This window comes from Excalfactoria chinensis, chromosome 12 (assembly GCF_039878825.1).
Source record: "Excalfactoria chinensis isolate bCotChi1 chromosome 12, bCotChi1.hap2, whole genome shotgun sequence".
In the NCBI taxonomy this organism is placed as follows: Eukaryota; Metazoa; Chordata; class Aves; order Galliformes; family Phasianidae; genus Excalfactoria; species Excalfactoria chinensis.
Window position 1 is genome coordinate 3,340,444 of NC_092836.1, and position 25,319 is coordinate 3,365,762.

Consider the following 25,319-nt stretch of genomic DNA (forward strand, 5'->3'; position numbering starts at 1 on the left):
ATAGAGACAAAAGGAAAGAGTTTTCTTAAGGGTAAAATCATAATATTGGGAAGATGTTGCAGACCAGTTTTCTTTTCTCAGTGTCTTTAGCTCCTGTACAAACAGCAGAAATATGGGCACTTCCTTTTCTAGGGAAATACCTTGGGAAACAAAAAATCTCCACTGAAGGAAACTTAGAGAAGAATATACCATCTGAAGCAGGGCTTTTGAGTTTGTAAAATAAAAATAAAGATTAGGACCTCAGTTTTTTAACTACCTATCTCACTCTAAGCACACATTTACACACATTTTGAAAGGCAAGCATTTCCTCAGTAGACATCTAAAAACTCCAAGGGTAAGAACACAGGATTTTAAATCAAATTAACTGTACAAGCAATGTTCAGAGCTGTTCCCTGGGATTCAAGATAATGGAGTTCATCTGCTTCTCATGGTAGGAATATATTGTAACTACAACCCATCAAAACCTACACTTCAAGATGAGAAATGGTGGTTTAAAGCAGAATGGGGCCCAACTCTTTCCTCCAGGCTATCTTTCCAGATCAAGGACAGAAACACTGGTAGGAAACAAGCTCACATTGCCACTGCACTCGCTTCAGATGATCTGAGGGCAGATGACTTCTACCTCTCTGACTGTTGAGCAGGCACCTCTCAAAACAGTTGATGCAATGACCTGGCAGTGTTTTCAGAACTTGAAAGCTCTGTCCACATGCTCTTTGCCAAGCACATTTCTGAGACAAGTATAAACAACAACAGTGGTAAAAAGGGCAGTGGGCAAACTGGATTTGCCCTTTATGCTAGATTAAGATATTATGTGGCTAAAGTCATATAAACACCAAGGTTAGCATACAAATTGTTGTGCTAATGAGAAGATGGTAGTGATGAGGAAGTAGCTGACACTATATTTCATTTTCAAATTCCAGCAGCAGCTCTTGCAAGGAGACTGATACACAAGCTAGCTGCACTGAGCTGATCTCTGATACGCCTCCCTTTGTCATTAGAATTCTGTTCACGCATTTAGAATTACAAAAAATAAAGCAACCAGTGTTTACAAAGGCTGATTCAAGCACACAGACTGACTAGACTTTTCTTAACAATAAGAACAATAACATTTCTTAGTAATGATGTTATCCCAAATCAGGGCCATATCTCAAAAAGAAATTTCTAATCAAAGCTGTGAGGTTTGGGAAACAAAATAATTATGTATATATGTGTATATGCTTTTCACACCTTCAAATTTAATTGGGCAGCCAGAGAATTAGTCTGCATTTCAGTAGTTTTCAGTGTTAAGTGCCAATTATAGTAAACCGGTCAACTTGATATGCAGTATATGGCTTCAAATACACTGTATGTACATGTACACTTTCTGTGCTGCAGCTGAAATTAAGAATACTGTTGAAGTTATATTCTGTCACTCTGCTACCATTAAACTTGACCTCAGTAACAGTTGTGAACCTATCGCACTTACTTCAAAGTAGGTATGTGTTTGCTTAAACAAGACGTTAATTCCCAGGGCTTTGTTCTAGACAGGGTTTTCTACTGCTGAATTAGTTCAGCTGTAGAAAAACTCTGCTTGACATACTAGAGACTCATAATCTTCAGAAAACTGCCCTTTAATGATTGTGGCGCCTGTCTGTGGCTCAGAAGTCCCCTTTCTTAATTAGGCATTTACCAGAAACTGGCAATTGAAATTTTCCTCTTCACTTGACAATGAATAATGTAATGCCTCTGTTAGAATTTCTCTGAAGATACCCTTTATTGCATGTTAGAGGGATATTTCAGTCATTAAAGGAACATAAACAAGTCGTGATATGAAATAAACAAAATGCCTTATGGCTACTTGCAATGTAAATGGGTAACTTGACCTACTGTGTACCTGAAATATCTTACGGCTTCATCCTAAAACCCGCAGTGCCTTTTCTCTTTATATTTAGCAGATATATTGATTAACCATAGCATAGCTCTATTTCTCTTTTTTAATTATTATTTTAAGTGATAAATGATTGAAAAGATGGGTTTTGTAATGCTTTGCACATATACATCTGTTTAATGCTATGAAGCAGGTGGCAAGAAACCTCAAGGGAGAAGGCACTAGGGACAAAATCACTCTGTGCTTTACTGTCACATGTCAGACATGGGCTGGAATAAAAGAAACATATGGACTAATGAAAAAGTGCAAATTTAATAAATGTGTTTTGTTGTGTCCATTAATAATGAAACAAAAGGTCGTGCTTCATTTTCACTAGGACTGTACAACTCTACACTTTTATATAAATCAGACTGTTTTCTTTCAGAGGCTTGGTAGGTAAATATAAGCAGATCCAACTAGTCCTTCTGAACCAGTTAGGAATTTGACAGGAGACTGGAAGAGTAATTAATTGATGATAATACATACACTTCGCTGTTTACATATATACACAGCACTTCAGTATTTACTAAATAGTGACTACTGAAGCAAATCTTCCTACTAATTCAGTGTATCTTTAGACAAAAAGCTAGAGCTGTCATCTAATAAAAAACTGAAGTATCATGGTATAGCTTTTATAGCTTGATTAGACCCAATGATAATTCTGGGTGTGATCTCATTGTAGGTGATGGGGCACACTGGCACAGGAAGTAGGCACTTCTGCATTTCATTGTTAAGTACTGAAATTTCTTCTGGCTTTATCCTGAGGCAATACCTTAGATGGATTCAGTAGAATTTCCAAACACTGCCTTCAGACTCCTTAGGAACTCTTGAAAAATTAAATGCTTCATAGAAAAACTAATTGTACTAAATATTGTTTCAATCTGATTAAAGATTTTCTTTCTGTTTTTATCTGTTTAAGTGCATGCATTTACACAGAAAATTAGGTCCAACAGCATTGTTTTTGAGAAACTGGACATTCATACAGTAAAAAAATCACAGTTGGTATGAAAGCCTTCTTCAATTTAGACTTGCTTATAGAGTGCAGCATAGGCTCTTGCATCTCCGTATCTGTATAGCTGCTATCAGTTTTAGCCAAGTAAAGGAAAAATAAGTTGTGGGTTTTTTTAAAGACAAATAGCACACTGGAAATTGAAGGGCACGTTCAAGCAGCATGAACTGAAAGGGCAGAGATGAGGTGGTGATGGGACTTCTACCTACACTACAACTTCTAAGGTTTGTGTTCTGCAGCTGACAGCACTGCTCTGCTTCTGGAAGCATGTGGCACAAGATCACAAGGTGCAGATACCTGATAGCAGGTAGCTACTGAAAGAGCAGGTTCCCAGCTGAACCAGTTGGATCTGTTACTGCTGCTGGATTCCCAGATAGCAACACCAGGCATTTTTTCCATCTCTTTCTGACAGCAACTTCAATAACCTTCTTCAAGATAGATATAGAATCATAGAATCCAGTTCAAACATTCACCTATTACCAATAGCTCCCACTAAACCATGTCCCTCAACACAACATCCAGTCGTTCCTTGATATCTTTAGAGTTAACCTGAACTGCTCTTTCCCCATCTTACATTAAAGGCACATTACATTTGTGAAAAAAGGGAGGGGAGCAGGAGGATAGACTCAAAAACTGCAAATGGCAAGTGACAGCAAAGAAATGGGAATGGGTATGTTGTAAAGTAACATCACTGCAGAAGCATCATTCTTCAAAGTATTTGCCCATAGGCAAATCTAGAAAATGAGAGATAGTGGGTAATTGCAGTTACTGGGTTATTCTCATTAGCAATTCATAATTATTTATGGATGTTGTTTGTAACTCACTCAGAAATATAATTGATTGGTTCCCTTGGGTCATGCAACTGAGATGGCAGAAAGAGTCATTAAAAAGGGAAAACCTGTAAACTTGTCCAGTTTTATACTGATCCAGGCTATTAAGCCATGAGCAGATATGCAAAAGATTGTCATTTTAACACTGACAAAATATGTAGAAGTAATCCTGTCACTACATAAAATCATTTAACATGATAAATGCATGTTTGAGAAGAGACTCCAAGTGTACTCTGTACACTCGGTATGTAGCGAAAGTGTAAGAGTTTCAGAAACCTCAGTGTTGACCTAAAACTGTTTCCTTTGAAGCAAATGATAAAATAGGAGCAGAGCCTGAGAATCCAGCCAGAAGCAGATACATTTCAGTATGCAATGTACAATGCTGGTGCTATATTGTCAACACATAAATGAGCTAATTGCTAATAGAATAAAAATTCCTTATTTCAGTGGTCTTTCTTACCAGGATTTTCCATTTGGAAGTTAATGGTTTCAAGAACAAATGCATTCTGTACTCTTAAGAAAAGATTTTTTCTTTGGTCTTAACTATTTTGTCATGGATGGCTCACAAGGCAGAAGGAAATGCACACACATGGAAACAGTCCATTACTAAACAATATTATTCTTTTTTCTAAAAAGTAAAAGAGAGACGGAGAGACTGTCCGTATGAGGGAAATAAAAGAGGGATTAGACGGAGCTGCAAGAAGAATTAACCTATATTTTGAACCTTCTTTTTCCAGTTCCTGAGGAAAAGGAGGTTTAGAAAATAGGCTTTTTGCTTCTCTAGTTCCTATAAAATCTTTAAAGTTCTGGTGCTTTTTTGTAAATATGCAGACTTCTTAAGAACTTGCTAAAGAGGTGAATCAGACCATAAAGAGTGTTTTAAATGGAGCACAGACGTTTGTAGTCTGACAGAACTAATGTTATTATAGAGCACTTCCCAAGGATTTGCATGCATTTCTACAAAGAAAAGCTGCTTACTCATTCTTAAGCAAAAAAGTTTTCTTCTGTGACATTTGTGAAGCAGAGAAGAACCAACAAGCTGTACAACGCATACAATTGTTTACCATTCATGACATAAAACCCATATAAATCAGTCTAACTTGATAGAAGGAAAAATAATTTTCTTTTACAGAAGTCTTTCTAGTTTCTGTAGTATACTACCAAGACTCAAAAGACATCATGCATTATTTAAGCAAAAATAATGTGCAAAATATTTAAAGGACACATGGTAAACTCTTATGCTTGGGGATTTTTATGCTGGCACAACTACATCAATAGACAAAGGAAGAGCCACTGATGTCATCTATCTGAACTTCAGTTAAGGCCTTTGACGCAGTCTCCCATAACACCCTTCCCCCCAAATTGGAAAGATATGGATTTGATGGGTGGACTGTTCAAGACAAGAAACTCACTGTGAGATCATACCCATAGAGGGTTGGTCAATGGCTCAGAGTCCAGATGGAGATCAGTGACAAGTGGTGTCCAAGTACTGGGACCAGTGCTCTTTAACATCTTCACCAGTGACATAAGACAGTAGGATCAAGTGCACCTTCAGCAAGTCTGCAGATGGTGCCAAGCTGTGCGGTGCAGTTGACATGCCCAAGAGTCAGGAGGCCATTCAGAGAGACCTAGACAGGCTCCAGCAGTGAGCCTAGGTGAATGTCATGAGGTTCAATAAATCCAAGTACAAGACCTTCACCTGTGTTATGGCCTTTGTTAACAGAATTTATATCTGTGTCTCATGCAGTTGTGGAGCCAGATAGGAACATTAACAACAAATTTCATCAAGGTCCATTCTTCATGTTCTAGTTTAACTACAGCTTTCTCATATTCAGTTTAGAAGGCACTCCCAAGCATTTTCACATCATAGTGGTTAACGTGTCCATCTTTTTTTGCCATGTCTCTGCCATGTCTCTTCCATGTCTCATGCCATTGTCTCTGTCACATGGCCTGGTAAGGTTCTTAGGAAAGTACGCTTATTGTAGTTTTTTGGAAGTCTTCTGAAGCATTCATATGCATGGATTTTTTTCTTTCTGTATGATTCCAGATGTAATTATTTATAAAGATGAATTTTGCTGAGTACAATTGAGCAGCATCAGGAATAAATTTTATGTTTGTACAGCCACTTTTTTAACAAAGTGAACTGTACAAATGTATTCATTGGCTTTTTATGCACTGGGAGTTTCTTAAGTTGTGACACATTTTCCAGATAGCAGGGAAACACCCTAATCAACATGTTCTATTGGCTTACATTTCAAAAGAACTCAAAGTGAGCCTCAAGAACTAATTCCACACGGACAACAGATTATTGAAATCATCCTACTGTATTTTTTTCATAATTATTTTGCTAGTAGGAATCGAACACCAACACCTGCTAACTTCCTGGACAAAAAAGCACATTGGCTAAGTGCACATAAGCAGAATTGAGGATTACCAGTTTTTGTTATCGAAATGTAGCACTCTCTTCCTCGTGATTCAACAACAAAAAAAGTGGTATTATTTCCTATTCCAGCACAATAAAGATAATTATAAAAACCATGTAGATATGAACTACTCAGTGCTCAGTATTTAGTGCACAATGTGGCACTTTGCATTGTTTTTCTAAGGGCCTAATCTGGAGCGGTATAATTTCCCAACTGCAAATTGCTTTAAAGCATATTTTTCCATCATTGCTTCCTCTTCCATCATTCTTCATTTGGAATCTGAATGGTTAAGAGTGATAGCTCTGTGCAACCCATTAACTCTTATTTTGTTAGCACAGTTCTCAATAAATCAAATATAATAATGTTCACCATATTGCCTACAACTAACTGCAGATGGAAACAAAAACCTGCAGGACTAAAAGGATTCTACCCAGTGTGAATTAAGGAGTCAGTCCCTCAATAAGAGATCCACAGACTGACCAGAAACCATTCTGTGTGAACGGCTTTTGGCCAGAGAATGTTGCCTAGTATGATGAGGATACTGCCGTACAACATAGATACTTGGAAATAACTCATGTAATAATAATTTCTGATACAATCCAACTACGGCCTTATTCCTTGCTTATGTCAGTCTATTTTGAATTTTGATTATTTACATGTAAATCACATATAAAAGTACAAAGGGGATACCAGTCCTCAGATCTGCAGCAATGAATCATCTCAGCAGACCTCTGCTAAAATCCTTGGCATCCAGGTTACTTACAGTACTAGAGTAAACTGGAAAGCTATCCTTTGCACAATTTTACCAGACTTTAACAAAAGACATGGAAAGCAGCTCACATAAAAAAATGTTTCACTCAAGAATTATTTTAGCACATTTCTGGAGATTATGCTTGCTGCAATTTTGGATTCTTTTATTTTGATGGCTTGCTGTACTTAGCTGTACCAAAGGAATTAGGATGCACACAGTAAAATGTGCTACACTTAATTTGTAGGAAATAATAAAACTGGAACCATAATCAGCATTTCCTTTTTCCAGCGAAAACATTACACTGAAGTTAATTTTACAGATGTACAAATTGTTTTAAAGTAATCTGCTTGATTGGGCAAGTTAATGATATCTAATTTGACCAGGCCAAACTTTACATGCTCTGCATTACTGTGAGCAATTGTGGTCAATACTACTGTTAGTGGAATGCAAATGCAGGGTTAGCATCTTCCATTCTCAGCTGGCTTTACAAAAAAACTGGTGTCTTTGCCTCTCTAAGATAAAGCAAAGATGACAGTGTAATAAGTGTTATGTGTGCAAGGCAATTCAGAAGGAATTTAGACCTTTCAATCGATTCTGCACTCAAGTTAACCCTCTTTATTATTGCCCAGCTTTTTGCCGCAAGCAATACTTGAAGTATGGGCTCAATTCAGTTAGCGCACGGAGTGATAGTACTCTGTAAGCTGCCCCACTTACTTTAGAGGGACTAAACATGGCAGATCGAAGTATGAACTAAGTGCTATCTGATACACACGTGTAGCAGAATCTGGACATTTAGTGTTGTAAATAATATTCAAGAAACTAATGTGGCATAGTCACCACATTAGCGCATTTCAGCACATTTACAGAAGTAATTAAATGACAAAGAAATAGCTGCTGTTAATACCTGGCTCTGTATTTACACCCACTGGTTTTACTCATTGGAAAAAATATGCTACTCTTGGACCTGAGAAACTCAGCACTAACTTGCAGAAGGCAGGAGTTTCTACTGTGCAGCACTTACCTCAGATAGATACAGCAATACAGTTTATCAAGTGAATAATTTATGTCTGGAAAGAGAACAGTGTAAGACATTATTCATAAAGGTGAGGATTGCTATGATAAGGGTCCTCACTCTCACTGCTAGGAGAGCTTACAAATTCTGAATTGCATTTTGTGTCTGCATGAGAGCCTACACTTGTTACATTCTTTGGACTGAGGCAACAACTATATGACAGTAGCATAGTGCTATGGGATTGCAATGTTATTATACAGCTTTCACTAAAATTGCTCTGGGCAGCTTCTGTTTAATTGTTTCTTTAAATCTGTGTTAAAATGACAACAGTTGGCAGGTTAAAAAATGGTAAAATTCTACTATTTCTGTAGCACAGCTCTTAGTGACTGAGTGCAGAGACCTACATTTTCAGATCTTTCAACAAACAAGCCAAAGAAATCTCTATTTTAGTGTATGACCATCATGTCCCATCCAAAAAAGTGGTTAACATACACTGATATACACTGATACCTATTTCTGTAACAGCACTAGTTCAGCAACAAGGTTAAATGATTAAAAAACAAACAAACAAAAGCAGAAAAATTACAGGGGAATCAATAACTTATTCTGCTCGAACTAGGGCTGAGAGATTTCTAATCTTCAAGAAGTAAATGAGATGCTGGTTTGTACTTTAGTTCAGAGTGATCCCAGTAAAATCTGCTAATTAAATTTTGAAGGAGAGCACAGGATTTGTAAAATCATTCCAGTGACAGATGAAAAAGAGATGCATTACATCACATAAATCATTCCTAGTAGTTACTGCATGAGCATTTAGATGGAATCTGAGTCCTTTCCATTAACAGCCCGCAACAACAAAGCTATCCTGCACTTTCTGACTGTTCCTCGCATTGTTTTGCTTTTTTTTCTCTCACAGGTCAATGGGAAGGATTTATCTAAAGCAACACATGAGCAGGCAGTGGAAGCATTCAAAACAGCCAAGGAGCCCATTGTGGTGCAGGTCCTGAGGAGAACTCCACGCACCAAGATCTTCACTGCTCCCGAGTCTCAGCTGGTGGATGTGGGCACTCAGACAGATATCACCTTTGAACACATCATGGCTCTAAGCAAGATGGGCTCGCCTACCCCACCCGTCTCAGTGCTGGACCCTTACCTCCTACCTGAAGAGTAAGTAACTGCTTGTGAAGCACTTGAAAATCCTTGCATTCCTTAACATGGCATGTTAGAAGTAGTTTACAAACATACCTTTACTTGCTGGTGGTTGTGTGCTCCCAAATATAGCCAAGATTCATACAACATTGATTCATAATTCAAAACACTCTATACATTACCAAGCTATTACTCACATGAGTAATGCCACTGAGTCACAACACAGCCTCATAAAGCTCATTTTTTTTGGCGTTTGATGGATAAAGTTATTGCTTCTTGTAATTCCTCTCATTGCCTCTTTGGGTTGCTTATGTTTTAACTTTATTTTTTATGGCTGCCATAAATTGTATAATGCTAAGAGTCGCTACATTCTGTTCCAGTGTATTAATTACTTTATTATAACCCTGCAGCGATGTTACTCAAATAAATTATTTTCTAGGACTAAAATTACTTACCAGTGCTGTCATGGATGTTTTAGAATCAAATTTTAATTATTGTTAATGGTAGCTTGATGTTTTGTATGTACAAATAAAAATGACAATTATCTCCTGGTGCACACACACCACGCCCTCACATGCTGTTCAAGAGGAAAAAAGCTCCCCAAGGAGTCCATACAAATTGCCTGTCGTCTTGACACATACCTCCCCAATGGAAAAAGTAATTGAAATGTTCCGAATGTCTCAGTTGTTGTGTTGTCTCAGACTGTGATCTGATCAGTCCACAGCAATACCAGGTTCTAAGACAACCCTGTATGGGGTGAGAAGCAGTGCCAGCATGCTCATGTCTTGCCTGTGCAGTATGGCTCTGAGCAAGAACTCCATTGAGAGCCTGAGCGGTGAACACAGCACACAGACACCCAGCACGCCCCTCCGGACAGCGCTGTCAGCACTCCTAGCAAGTTTCACTACAGACAGGCACCAATCTTGTACTGCTCCAAAGTGACTTGTATGGCATGCTAACATCCACATGTTCAGCCAGGAACTGGTCTTCTGTGTGCAGTCTGTTCCTCTTGTGGCTCTCAGTGCTGATTACGTGGAAGATGGTTGGGTCAAGTATTACTGCATCGCTACCTGTTATCATCCATTGAAATTTCAAGCACAGCTGCATGTTTTAGCATAAGCGCTTGACAAAGCTGAGCTTGTATGCAGTGAGCAGGAAATAGGGATTAGAGCACTGTGGAGAGGTTGCATGTTCTTAGGGCACCTCCCAAATATATTTGCAAGAGGGGCTTTCAGTACCTCAGTCAACTACCTGCCACTTTCCAACTGCAAAACCAAATGCAGTAAGAAAACAACGAAGATTAATTCTTGAAAATTCTGTTAAGTTGCAGTGTGCCTACATAATGCCAGCTCAGTCCTGCCAAGGACTCATTGCCCTTCAGGCATTAGGCACAGGTTCCAACTGCTGGCCTTATTCTGAGGTCTTGATGTTGTTTGTACCCTGCCTTACTGCTATCCTGCATACAAGGGCAGTCAGACTGCTATTAAATTATGCTGTTATCCAGTGTGTGCAAGTGAAGAGTAACACAAGTTTCTGAGGATGCGCTTTATGCTTCCTTAATACTTCCTGCAATTTTTCCAAATTCCATCCAAATGAATGTATCCTGTGTTTAGTGAATTGGGTAACTTAACCAGTTAGCAGATGCTGTTATTTAAATACTGTCACACATACATAGAAACATGTATCTAGTTAAGAAAATTAAAGGGAGAAATAAAATTGTAGCATGTAAGAATGATGACAAAAAAATCATACTGCTTAAACTTGCTGTGCAGACAGCAGAGCTGCTGGACAGTTCAAGATGTAAAAAAACATCATGCCAACAGTGACATGAGCGTTGCATATTTAAATGGCATTTAAATCACTATGCACAGCCTGTTGTATTCAAATCAATCAACAAAATGCTGTTGATTTAAATCAAAATAGTTGGGTGGCAAATTATTTTTAAAATACTTAATATGATTTTCTGTCTTCAAGGCTAAGAGAAACTACCAAGGAAGTAGGCAACAAAGATTTCATGTACATCTCTGCAAATAACATGAGCTCATGAATAAGTAATCTCGCACTCTGGCAAATATCTGCCCCATTAGCTGTGTCACACAGTACCTGTTGTCCTACTTTGCCACCACTCTCTTCGTATTTTTCTCCAGGTCAGCTTTACATTTGAGGAAAAGTTGCTAATCAAACGTTAAGACTCTTACAAATTTCTCATTCATCATCACGTGTCAGATGTTCTAGATTCTTCTTGCAATACATGTAATGTACTGTCTAATACATTTGCCAGTATAGTGTATATAATTAACCGTATGTATCTTCATGGTTTGGTTGTTAGTCTGTTGTGTTTCATGATGACTTGCTATAAGCTTGTAGGAATATGCTATAAGGAATGCATTGCTATGCTAACTGTAGAACTGAGTGCTATTGTAACACTTTTTTTTTTCTCTCCAGTCATCCATCAGTGCATGAATACTATGACCCAAATGACTACATGGGAGGAATCCATCAAGAAATGGACCGAGATGAGTTAGAATTGGAGGTACTTAACGTTTAGTAACCAGCTCATTTACTCAAAGCCTAACACATGGATGTCATGATCTTTATATTCTGTATAAATTGAAAAGACCATTTCAAAGCAGTTATTTTTAATAACATTGCACCTTGGTTGCTTTTCAGGTTGCAAATCTTACTGACACCCTTAGCAACGTATTTGACAATGTACCATGGAATGATGAGCTAGATCTTCAGCTAATTAACTAAATAATGAATTCCTTAGTTCCATCAGGTAAATTCTCTATAGCTGTGCTGATTTAGGCTTCCTAGAAATCTCCAAGATTTTTCAGGTTGGCTGAGTGGACCTATCCCACACGGTCACCATAATAAAAAACATGTGTTTCCCTTAAATATTCCCCAGGTGAGAAACAGATGTTCTCAATCGTATCACTTAGAAATATTTTAAGTTTACAAGAAAAGATGAGAACAGCTCTCACACTATACTAAGCTATTCCCTCCTTTTTCGTTACTAGAGTTACATGAGGATACATACAAAATTAGAGGTCAGTCATGAAGATATGCAAGTTCATTTTCCTGCCACATCTGTAAAATTCACTTGTGGTTTTTGTGTTTGTATGTCCCATCAAACAATTTTTTTTCAGTTTTCTCATTCTTAGTTCTTATAACCCATTCTCAAACACTCAGAGTACAGCATATGAATTGTAGGCCCTACTTCTGCATCTACTTAAACAGTACTGGCCCACTGAAATTATTTTCATAATTTATAATAAATAGCAGCAAATATCTCAGTACTTCTAAATACTTCCAACTATATTTGATCCAGAAAATATGTTCATGATTAACAGTTAGTGACTAGATTACACTCCTAGCTTGCTTGCACATCTGATTTTTTAGATCGTGGTCCTGCTAAGAAAGCTCTCAAAGCACATAATGGCAAACTATCTGTAGTCCTGTTTAAATCAGTGACAGATTTATCAACAGCTTCAACGTGAGCAAAGTTCAGTCCTTCTATGAGCATGAAGTTCCCCTCTATAAAAGTGATTGCAAAATCAAGGCCTCAATCCCCATAAAAAGTTTGCACGCTGTCTTCAGATTTTGCAGATCTGGTAGTAATTCATCTGTGTATACAAACCCAAATAGAAGTCAGGGTAAACAGGGTTTGTTTTGCTGGTACCGATTTTATCAGCCTTCAAGGCCTTTCTTTTAAAGAAATGCCTTTTTTTTTTTTTTTCCCTTAAATAAAAAGAACACAAATCCGGTCTTAAGGGAAAATGTAGAACAAATTTAGTATTTTCTGCTAGTGTATTTTCAAAATCTATCTTTTAGGAAATCTAATACTGTAGATAAATCATATTGCTTCCATTAGAAGGTCCACCAGTTGAGCTTAAAACAGTTCAAACACATGTACTTCAGTAGCCAGACATTAATGTGGCTTAAACCACAACATTAATAATTTTGACATTGATATAGTACTCGATGGTAAAAGGTGATCAGCTCAGTAACACGGGGATGAACATTAGAAAAGTCTCTGTAGCCTAATAGTATTTCTTAAAAGCCACTAAAGATTCTTGTTCAAATTGTAGTGACTATGATCAATGGTAAGGTCAAAGTGCTAACAGGGACTCAACTTGGCTAGTTGCTTTTTTGTTTGCCTTTTGATAGATATGCTTTAAAGGACCACAAAAGCACTGTTTCATTGACTGCAGCAAGAATGCCTAAAGTAAGAAAGCCATCAAGTCAGCCCTATGGGTTTCTGCGTCCATAAAACATGTTTTGAATTTAAATCAGCAGCTCCTCACCCAAACTTTTATGGTCTATAGCTGAGTGGTTAGTGATTTGTACCAAGTAAACAAAACACAAAACAGTGAAATACTGAGTTCAAAACAAGCTTCTAATGTAAATAGCTCTTAGGAAGGAATTTACACTAGCAGTATTGCCAAGACACCAAAAACACATTCCCAATTCTCAGTAGGATTCAGTGATAAGTGTCATCTATTTCCTACTACTAAAATAAGCAGATATTATTCCTTTTCACTCTAAGTTTACATGCCACAAGGAAAGAAGGACTAAATCTTGAATTCTGTTCTATTTCCGGATTCTATTGCAAATTAGAAGTACATTCATTTTTCACAGAGGCCCATCCAGAAGTCACTTTGGGTTCATAAAGGAAGAATAATGCCACTGCCTGCTTCCCCAGAAGCACTATGCATTAATGTTTATTCAAACAAGCATGCAGCCTAATTGAGTGCTTTCTCAGAGAGCTAATTTTCTCAGATTACAAAGGACAACATTCTAAATCTAAAAGGACACTTGTTCTCTCACATCTGACTTGGTCCTTTACCCCCTCCTATACCCAACTCTTGTTCTCTTTCTGAGCAGAGAACTGAGCTCACCAGAGCTGACAGCACAGCTTGGAGATGAAAAGCAACATGCAACATTTGCTAACTGCTAGAAAATCTCCTTTCTCATGCTCTCACTCCATCTTGAACTCTTCATTTAAAAAGCTGAAGTTGCTCATTTAGATGGCTCTTTACCACTGACACCAAGCCTATTCCAAAGAGCTATGACCCTACTGCAGTCACAGCAGTGATGCCAGGAGGACAGAAATGGACTCTCACACCTTAGCCAGGTGGGCCCTGCTCATTAGGTATCTCAGAAGTCAGCTCAGGAAAACAAAACAAAACACCACCACTTTTTACAGAGAGACAAAGGGCAGAGTACTTATGGTGCAAACTTCAGACAATCCTTTCTGAACATTTGCAATATATTTTTTTTATCCATTACTGCCCACACCTTCCAATTTTCTACTGTTCATTTTTGTCTTGTTAGAGACTTGGATTTTTATAAATACACAAGCATGCCATAATTTTAAATCACCAGTATAACAATCCAATCATCTGTTGCAAATGAAGGCTCTCTTGAGTTTACAGAGGTTAATTTACTATTACCACTTACTACTCTATTATTGTGGGCAGTTGCAGGTATAATGTCATAGTGCACATTTATTTCCTCCTGCCTTCCTCTGAATGCCATGTGGATTTCAGTAGCAATTACTTTGAGCCCTCCTTGGCCCTTCATTTCATATGGAGCCAGTAATCTTTCAAACAAATCACCTGTGCAAGCTTGTTTTTCTCACACATCTCTCAAAATCCCACTTTAACCTGACATGAAGAAGCAAAAGATTCAAAGCATTTGTGTAAAACTTACATCATATCTGAAATTTTCACAATTATCATTTTAACACATCCCTTGATACTGACACATTTTGTCCATACCACCATTGTCTACTAACTAATTTGTGCACATCTAGACCAGGTGCCACGACACTTCAGTGTCTCCATTCCTCATTGTAGGTGGCTGATATATTTCATAATGTGTTCATTACAACAGTATCTGAGCCCTGGCTGAGCTTTCATCTCGAGCCTCTGTGGCATGCCTGCCCAAACCAAATGAGCAGGTGCCTAGCAGGGCTTTGGAAGCAGGCCAGGCACTGCTGTGCATGCAGCGGCTCCTTCTGCAGCAGGAGCACAGAGCCCTGCAGGCTCACATGCTTGGGCCCTTGGGCCATCCAGCAGGGCAACGCATCAGAAAACAGAGTAAGACATGGCAAGACCAATGTCACTGTCTGGACTTAGACCTTCAAAGTTCTTTAGGCCCACATTAATTCCTAGAGCTTAATTAATTCCTAGTACAATTACACAAGCTACCGCAATATCTGTATTCACAGGTGCCAATTTTCTGTTCTGTTTTTCTCTTTCATGTATCTGTACATTATACAGATTCCACCCCGAACAAGGGAAATAACCTTTGCTTTGAAGACGCTGGAGTTGATTCTTCAACTCCAACTGGAATTGCATACTTTCATCTCTCAAATATTTCAAACCTTTATGATTATATTAAAACTTTGTTGTTGCAAAGACCCATAGACAGCAGCCGTTCCTACCACTAAGCACATAAAACTACCATATTTGGGTAGCATCAAACCAAGTTATTCTGTTCCTACCAAGGACTAGAGGGATTGCACCCCAGGGTAAGAATGTCAACAAATTACTCATAAAAATTCAGGTTCTAAACACCTGCTGTAAGAGTATTCTGTTTGCTTTAGCTTTTGGATGCTTTATTTTTGAGCTTGTTTATAAAGCATACCTGTCTGTTCTCTTTTTAAAATATATACTAGTTAATATACTAGATCATTTATTACCTTCCATTGTATTACAGATGTCAGAGAAGGTATATTTTAAATATAGACTCATACTTATTTTTTAATTCTCAGAGTACTCTCCATACTTGTGTACTGTTGGAAAAGAACATATTGTTATTAAAACATGCTGAAGGGAAGAAGGAAGAACAAAGCTACTACCTTGCTCCCTGCACTCCAAGAAGTGCTGGCAAGTGTTCACGGTTACATAGGATGTTTCAAATAGGACCAAAACCACTGTATACATATGTTTATATATTATTTAAACACAGTATGTATGTTTCCACTACCGGCATGACAAACAGCAGTGAACTATTGCATTAGTTTCTTGCAGTTATTTCATTGCTGTATTTTCAAACAAGTAAACTGTATGAAAACTTTCCTCAAAACATGAAGTCTTTTTGCTAAAGCAGGCAGGAAATATGCCTGAGTTATGTCCAATTCAACACACTCTCACCTCATCTCTAGATCACAGCCTGCTTGCATCCAGAATGAATGAGTTAGCTGCAGTGGTACTTCCAAGGATTAATTACATCAACGAAGACTAGAATCAAGTCTACTTTGTCTCACTTTTTGTACTGAAAAATTTTTACCTACTCTCTAGAAATCCCCAAAAGCTTTAGAAATCTTAAAAAAAAAAAAAAAAAAGAAACTATTAAAGCATTGTGTTGTGTTCATCCAGTGTGTAACAAAAGAGTGAAAAAGAGAAAAAGAGCAGCAGTTCACCATGGATACTATTGATTGAAACCATTTAAATACCATCTGAAATGTCACTGACATTTACAGCAATGCTTCTTGGAAAAAAAGAAATTACACATGTTGACAAGTAAATAACATGAGATTGCTGATCTTGGCAGCTGTCATCTTGACATGCCAATAAATTATTCATATCAGCTTGTTTTATTATCTTGCCCTTACAAATGGCACAGCGCAGGTCAAAACAGAAGAGACGCTCAGAAATAATGAATCCTGTTAGCAAGACTCTTCCACATGAACACAATGCTGGATGCTTCCCGAGCATAGAAAGGTCTGCCCTTGGCAGGCATGGCCCTCAGTTCACACAGGGGCTGTTCCCCCTTCTCAGCACAGGTCCCTTTGCTTCGTCTTCCTGGCCCCACTCTAGCCCTTCACTGCAATGGTACTGAAGTCCCATAGCCAGGCGTAAGCTGCAGAGAAGCAAGGTCCTTTCCAAACCTTACCACAGAGAGAGTAAGGAGAAAAAAAAAAACAAAAAAAAAAACAAAAAAAAAAAAACAAAACAAAAAAAAAACCCCACTTCTCTTGTTTCTCCCCCTCTAGCTAGCACAAACCATACTTCCTCCCTGTGGAAGAACTGATGCAGCAGTCACAATAAGATAGTTAAGCGTGTTAGGCACCCTAGGATCCTTGGGATCTTGGGATGCCCTTTGGAAGGGAGGAGAACAGAGATGTTTACACTTACTACAAAGGAGCCAGGAGCATCTCACAGCTTAATGAGCATCTTGCAACACTTTTACACAAACCAAGAGCAAACATAGGAGAAAACAACCCAGATTAATTCCGTGTGGCAAGAATGTATTCTTAAGATGGTTTAAATACCTCCAAGACCAACATGACCACCACAGAGCCCTGGAATGGTAAACCACAACCTACTCACACGACATCGTTGCAAGATATTGAAGCACTCCATTATTTCTCTTTCCAGTACCAAATGCTTTGCTAACTCTATATTGATCTTCAATCACATGTATGAGAAACTTATTACATCATTTCATAAAAATTACACAAGTTAATGTAATAGAATATTATGTTTTTTCTCTGAAGAAACAGGAAAAAAAAAAAAAAACCTGCTTATAAGAAGATACGTATATCAGTTGTAGCAAATATTGAAATCTTACTATATAAGCATTTTAGCATTTGAAGTCTTAGACTACATGAAATATAGGTAATTTTTCTTCTATAAGATCAATAAAAGGTCTATTTTCAAAATGACAGTGTATTGATTGAAGGGCCAAAAACACTTGAAGTATTGATTGTATGCATATAATCATGTTTTGCTCAGTAAGTTAAGCTAGTCTACACAGTAAAATGAGAGGAGATCCACTATATCACTTAAGCAAAATATTTTCATTGTACTTGAAAAATAACTTTCATCGATCACAAGTATCTCATTGACAATGTCTTTTATTTTTTTTATTTTTATTTTTTTTTTTTCTCTCTCTTTTTTTTTTTAACCTCAGGAAGTAGATTTGCACAGAGTGAACAGCCAGGACAAGCTTGGTCTTACTGTGTGTTACAGGACGGATGATGAGGATGACATTGGTATTTATGTGAGCGAGGTAGGATTGAGCTGATTCCCCTAAGAAAAAATTTGTCTTTTAGACTGCAGTGCTAGACATTTAAGATGACTCCTTGCTTCTACTTGCACCATGTTCAAACAACAGCTAGAAAGTAATAATTGGAAGAAATCTAATTATTTTTCCTTTTCTTCAAACTGAGTGAAATCCCGTTCCATTGAAGTCCAACTCCCACTGACTTCAGTGAGCAATCTTTAGAAATACAGCAGGAAAAAACAAACACACAGCCTGTAGAAGGCTCTTTATTCACTTGAAAAGCAATGTTAAATTGACAGTTTCTCCAGTATTGAACATTATTAACTACCCCAGAACAAATGCTTGCCTTTATAATTTGAATGCATGTTCCTTGTTCTGAAGCCTAGAGAAGAAAACTGCAATGTTACCCTATTTCAGTCTGTACAAACACAAAATGTGGGTTGTAATTGAGACACTCATTAAAAATCCTTGGGTTCTCACCTGTAAAAACATTTCACATTAAATATTGCTTTTCCACTGTATCACAGAAATACATGGATTTTACAATGTCTGATTACCTCTTAGAATTTATAAGACATCTTTTCGTATGGCTGTTTCTGTTACATTCACATTTAGTATTTATTTTTCCTTATCATGTTCTCAATATTCAATTCCAGATGTCGTTTTCAGAAAATTTGTAATATATTCTGTCTTCCATTTTTGTTCTCAATTATTCCAGAAATAATATAAATGAAAGAAAAAAAAAAATGTATATTTGCAAAGATTTGGGGCTCAATTTTCTGTCTTTGCTTCCTGTCATAAAATAAGTAGCATTTTATCAAATCTTTTTATCACACAGGTCAATTTCAAATTTCACAACAGCATTTTGGAATGGAAAAATCAACTAAATTTAAACTGCATCACTCAGGATATAATTCTTCCTGCTCTGTAGGCAAAATCTTTAGATTCTAACTAAGAGTACTATGCTGTAAAGCAAAATGTTAAATTATGAGGTAACTAAATATTTTGCAAACATGATAAACCTACAGTCCCTGAAGACACATCTCAAGAATTAGTGCTTTAGTTCTGACATTGGCATATTAACCTGCATTTCATTTTGTCTTCTATATGCAAGGAAAATTCCTGTAGTCACTAACAAGATGTAACAACTATGTATCAGCAATAACAGGCACAATGGCTTACCACATTAGTCATATTACTAATGCTGAGGTTATGCTGGGAAGAAAGATGCTGAGGCCTAAAATCTCCACAATGCTTATAGCTCTCTTATTTTGTAGATTGATCCCAACAGTATTGCTGCAAAAGATGGTCGACTCCGAGAAGGGGATCGCATTATTCAAGTATGTGTGTGAATGGTTGAAAGCCTGGTAACGCACTATAACCTACTGCTGCAACCACTGTAATTCCACATCTTCATTTTAGTGTCATTTTTACAAATCACTCCTTTAAAATGGTATTTGGTATTAGAATGGTTTGGATTGGAACGAACCTTAAAGATCATCTAGTTCCAGTCCCCCTACCATAGACAGAGACAGCTTCCACTAGACCTGGTTGCTCATAAAGTTCCTTTCAACATTCGTATAGTCACTTTTAACTTTCTGAAACTTGAATTTCCTCTGCTGCATATGAAATTTAGGTATTGCTGGCCAGGTTAAGATGTATACTAGCCTGGTCTGCTGGCTAAAGATTTTGTCAGTAGATTTTGTCTGTTTCCAGCACACACTCTGATACACCTTGAACTTTACCTTCTACCACAAAAATAAATAAATAAATAAATAAACATTCTGATCTTATTTGCAAAATCACAGGGGTCAGCCTCATTAACAGGGTGTCTAACAGTGCAGGCTGAACACCCACTCCTGCATGCCAGAAGGAGCAGTCGTGCAATCTTACATCATAGCGATGTTGATGGAAGTGGTCTGTCTCCTACACAGTTACTAATGCACATAGACGTCCACATCCCATGTAGTCTTTGGGGATGCTGTTCATAGCCCCTCAGCTGTCCCATTTGAGGATGTTCCTTTCCACCCACAAGAGCTGACTCTGCTCCCTGTCTAATTTCTGTTCTCATAACATGATCTGTGCATCACCTGCACACGTTTGGAACAGCCTCATGTATCCATTGCCTGACAGTTACCTAAATAACATGGCTGTCGATTCAAGCTCTCTGGCTTGTACTGCACTGGGATCTATCCAGCCATGCAGCCCTCTAGAGCTGGCCATGGCAGCATTTAAATATCCTTCTGAAAGGATGTCATTCTGTTGCTCTTTTCTTTAAAGATCAATGGCATAGAGGTACAGAACCGAGAAGAAGCCGTAGCACTACTCACCAGTGAAGAGAGCAAGAACATCTCCTTACTTGTTGCAAGACCAGAAATTCAGGTACCATAGTAATAAATAAGTAAACACTCTCTCGAGTCTTAATTAAAAGACTTGCTGGTTTGTAGAAAATATTTTCCATCAAAGAATTTTATCTAAACTAAATCTACTGAATATATCTAAAACTATATTAGATAGTTTGACTGGACATCCATGTGATATAAAATAATAGAATACAGTAGTCATTATGCTTATAGATATGCATTATATTACAGTCCAATGTATAAGAATTTCAGTGATTTATTTATGCTGCAACATATGTTACAATTACCAGTGCAAGATACTTTGGATGTTTTCAAACCGTGGCTTGGAAGGCCATACTGAGTTCTAAATCCTACAGTCATTGATAAATCATTCATTAAAACATCTATTATTTATCCCTTTATAACACCATCTCTTAATGTAGTTAAATACTGTCAAGAAGCTCCCTAAGCTTAATAATAGGTTGTATCAGGTCCCTTCATGGAGCAGGGATTAGCACAACAAAGATGCTGAACAAGCAGCACTGTCTTGTTCCACGTGTTGGGAAAGCACCCATGTGTTGCCAGTGCACTCAGAAACACGGGGTCATGCTCATGACTATCTTGTTAGTCTAGATGTTTCTGAGCTCTCTCCCTTGGGGCTGACAGGTTGGGAGTAAAAAGACTCACAGACCCAGAGCAAGAACTTTTGCTTCTGGCCCTTTATGCTGCCACACAAGCTGTGTATTAAAGCGTTGCACCCTTGAGTATTTTATATATCCTAATCAAATGACATGCAAACCAGAACAGCCCCAATGCTAAGAAGCATTTCCATGGATGAAAGGACTGTATAGGTTTCATGCAAAGGGAGTTGACATTAAAACCATACTGCTGAAGTTTGAGGTGGGGGAAGGTGGAAGAGTCAATGCCCACACTCAGTAGGAGGTGTGTGCATCCTCACAGGACACAGCAGCACTGTCACAGGAAGGAATCTCTTAAAACTTCTCAATCACCTTCCACAAAGAAGGAACCGAATTTACAACAGTATACATTCTTTTGACAATGTTTGGTTTGGGTTTTTTCGCCTTCTTTTTCACACAGCTGGATGAAGGATGGATGGACGATGACAGAAATGATTTTCTGGATGACTTGCACATGGACATGTTAGAGGAGCAGCACCACCAGGCAATGCAATTTACTGCCAGCATGCTTCAGCAGGTACTGCTGTTCTGTTGTGAAATGGTGTCAAAGCTTCACACTGCACTCAATATTCCAGTATTGAGCTTGACTGAATACATAAATGTCTCAAATGACCATCAAGACAAAAAGATTTACTGCAAAATCAAGATATTATAGGGTTATCCACAAACAACTTCTTGGAGACTAAATTATTTTTAAATATATCCTTTTTCATTTTTCCCATTATGACATGATCTTCAAAATGCACCATTCAGGCTGTGATCAGTGACAAAAGTAGAAACTAAGTATAGAATAAATATAGGATGCTGAGAACTATTGCTCTCTGTATAAAATAGCCTATTTGACATACACACATATATTGAAAACTGCCTGTCTGCCAAAGCCATAAAACACAAACGGGGAAGTCAGGCAAATAACTGAACTGAGGTCTGTATATCTGACAAGAAAGGGAAAGAAAATGTTTCTGCATAGCAAGTTTATGCAGAGAGACAGATTTGGACCTGGATTCCCTGTTATCCTGCCACAATCAATGCAATCATACGAGTTCATGAATAGTTTCTCATGTTTTTATGTGGAGTTTTCTAAAACTCCACATCTGCTGTGGGAGCCACATTTTGGAGGAGCGATACTCTCAATGTGGCACCATAGTAGAACTGGATAATTCTGTGCAGCCACACGCCAGAAGAAACACGTTGAAATTTTACATTCTAGTGTTGTTGCTATCTAACTGAAATCAGACTCAGTTCTTCTGAAAAGGTCATCCAAATCAAGGTGTGTTTTCAATCAGCATCTCTATGTTTTCTTTCCGTACAAGTAAAAATCAAATGCACCAAATATAACAGGCAGCAATTAAGAAAACCATTACATAATAGACAACCCGAGATATTTTATGTCCTTACAATAATTTGTCTTTTGATTTTTACTATTAGAAGAAGCACGAGGAAGATGGTGGTACCACTGACACAGCCACTATTTTATCTAACCAGCATGAGAAGGACAGTGGCGTAGGGCGCACAGATGACAGCACTCGGAATGATGAGAGCTCTGAGCAAGAAAACAATGCAGATGATCACACTACTTCCACTAACACTTTAGGAAGCCAGAAGAAGCTGACATACAGTCATGATACCCTTGGAAGTGGCGATATGCAGTTCAGCAATGAGTCATTTATCTCAGCCGACTGCACGGATGTCGACTTCCTTGGCATCCCTGTAGATGAATGTGAGCGATTCCGGGAACTGCTGGAACTCAAATGCCAGGTGAAGTCTGCCAACCCTTACAGCCTGTATTACCATACCAGCACTCTGGATATGAGCAAAAGTGACCAAGAAAGCGTTGACAAAGAGCTGGAGATGCTGAATGAGGAGCTGCGCAATATTGAGCTAGAGTGCCTGAACATTGTGAGAGCTCATAAAATGCAGCAGCTGAAAGATCAGTACCGGGAGCCCTGGATGCTGCATAACAGTGGGTTCCGCAACTACAACACAAGCATTGATGTTCGCAGGCATGAGCTCTCAGACATTACAGAGCTCCCAGAGAAGTCTGACAAGGATAGCTCAAGTGCATACAACACAGGTGAAAGCTGCCGAAGCACTCCGCTCACGCTCGAGATTTCTCCTGACAATTCCTTGCGCAGAACTGCAGAAGGCATCAACTGTCAAAGTAATGAGGGAGCAGTGGCATATAATGTCTCCCAAAAGAATTTGTTTCCCAACTCAGAAAGTCATGAATCCAGCACTGGTAAATGCCATTCATCTGCTAAAGATCCTGACACAAGCAAACAGATGGAATGCAAGGAGAGAAAATCCAGTGATGGAAGCAAAAGCCCTACTCATGGTCAAAAAACTTCTGGCTCTTATGTCACCCCATACCACCACTCTCCATATAAGCATGCTCATATTCCTGCTCATGCACAGCACTATCAGAGCTACATGCAACTGATCCAACAGAAGTCAGCAGTGGAGTACGCACAGAGCCAAATGAGCCTAGTGAGTATGTGCAAAGACTTCGGTGCAAGTCAGAGTGAGCCGAGGATGGAGTGGAAAGTGAAGGTCCGAAGTGATGGAACCCGCTACATCACCAAGAGGCCAGTCAGGGACAGATTGCTAAGAGAACGAGCCATAAAGATTAAGGAAGAGCGCAGTGGGATGACTACTGATGATGATGCCATAAGTGAAATGAAGATGGGCCGCTACTGGAGTAAGGAAGAGCGGAAGCAGCATTTAGTGAAAGCAAAGGAGCAGAGGAGGAGACGTGAGTTCATGATGCAGAGCAGGCTGGATTGTTTAAAGGAACAGCAAGGTGCAGAAGAAAAGAAAGAGGTGAATATCATTGAACTGAGCCACAAAAAAATGATGAAGAAAAGGAATAAAAAAATATTTGACAACTGGATGACAATCCAGGAACTGCTTACCCATGGAACAAAGTCACCAGATGGAACACGAGTGTACAATTCCTTCCTGTCAGTGACTACAGTATAATCATCATTGCTAAATTATGTACATAAAACGCTACCATTGAGGTAGGAATCAATGCCTCGTTCAATGTGGCAAGATTTTTGTATATAAGATACAGTCATCGAGTTTATAGTTCAAATACTGAACTCTACGACTGCGGGTGCCAGGATCTCCATTATAAAATGGAGAGAAAGTTTGCCCACCCCAGCTCCTTCAGAGGCAATATTAGCAGTGCTTTTTGGATACCGATTGTACTTTTTTACTTGTTACCTTTTACATAAAGTGTTTAAATATCAGAAATGTATTAACCATATTTACACAGGTAATTTGCTTAAACTATATTCATATAAAAAGGTGCCCATGCTCTTCTTTGTCTAAAAAAAAAAAAAAAAAAGCAAAACCCCACAAGAGCAACTGCACATATGTATTTTTTGTGAAACCATATTTTCTGATACTATTCTGCTGTTGTTCACTTCTACACTGAGTGCTGTTTATCTATATTTAGCTCAAGTTTTAAACTCAGAGTTATTGAATTCCTAATAGAGCCATTCTCTTGTAATATTTAACATTTATCAAACAGCAGTTTTTAGTTACCATCAACATTTAAACATTTTTCTTTCTAAGGTTTATAAAGAAAGTATATAGGTTTCATCTGAAAAGCCTGAAGCAAAGAGAAGTGTACTGCAGCTTTAAAGATTTTAAAGCATGTTTGCAAACATTGCAACCTCTTGAAGAAAATGTGCATGTACAGCTGATTTGTTTATATAAGACAGTTTGTGGAATTTGAAAAGCCCATGGTAGTTACTGTTTGCTTTATAGATTTGAATGTATTGAATTATAAAAGCGGTTTCATTAAATCATCACTAGCTGCAAATGTTAACAAGTAAAATGAAGTAAAATAAATTATTGTTTTATATTTCAAACAATTTATTTTTAACTCCCTTACTGTTGCGCCATGCTGAGTATCCTTTCCTAGAGCACAGCTCCTATGTGTGGGAGTCAAGCCTAACAGGAAGGACCACATCCTGACCTTGAGGGAAGCCAGCACTGAGGTGACATGGAGGAAATAGGCAAGAAAGAAGCAGGAATATGAAGAGTAAAATTAAACAGTGCAGATGTTCACCTCACCTTGTAAGCATAAAGAAAGATAGGACTTCTACTCTTCTGTTTTGCTTCACGGTATCTTAATGGTGACTAACCTACAAACTTTAGCAAAGGTTTGCATTAAA

At 38.1% G+C, this 25,319-nt stretch overlaps 1 protein-coding gene across 2 annotated transcripts in view; it reads left to right on the forward strand.

The window, feature by feature from the left end:
* Window positions 1–25,004, forward strand: part of PDZRN3 (PDZ domain containing ring finger 3) — a 120,791-nt gene extending 95,787 nt beyond the window's left edge. For both annotated transcript variants that reach the window (XM_072347623.1, XM_072347624.1), the window contains 7 exons: window positions 8,845–9,095; window positions 11,523–11,610; window positions 18,003–18,101; window positions 19,373–19,435; window positions 20,376–20,477; window positions 21,536–21,652; window positions 22,564–25,004. In XM_072347623.1, coding sequence (XP_072203724.1) covers window positions 8,845–9,095; window positions 11,523–11,610; window positions 18,003–18,101; window positions 19,373–19,435; window positions 20,376–20,477; window positions 21,536–21,652; window positions 22,564–24,114 — 2,271 coding nt within the window. In that variant the 3' untranslated portion in view covers window positions 24,115–25,004. The remainder of the gene's footprint in view (window positions 1–8,844; window positions 9,096–11,522; window positions 11,611–18,002; window positions 18,102–19,372; window positions 19,436–20,375; window positions 20,478–21,535; window positions 21,653–22,563) is intronic.
* The last annotated feature ends 315 nt before the right edge of the window (window positions 25,005–25,319 follow it).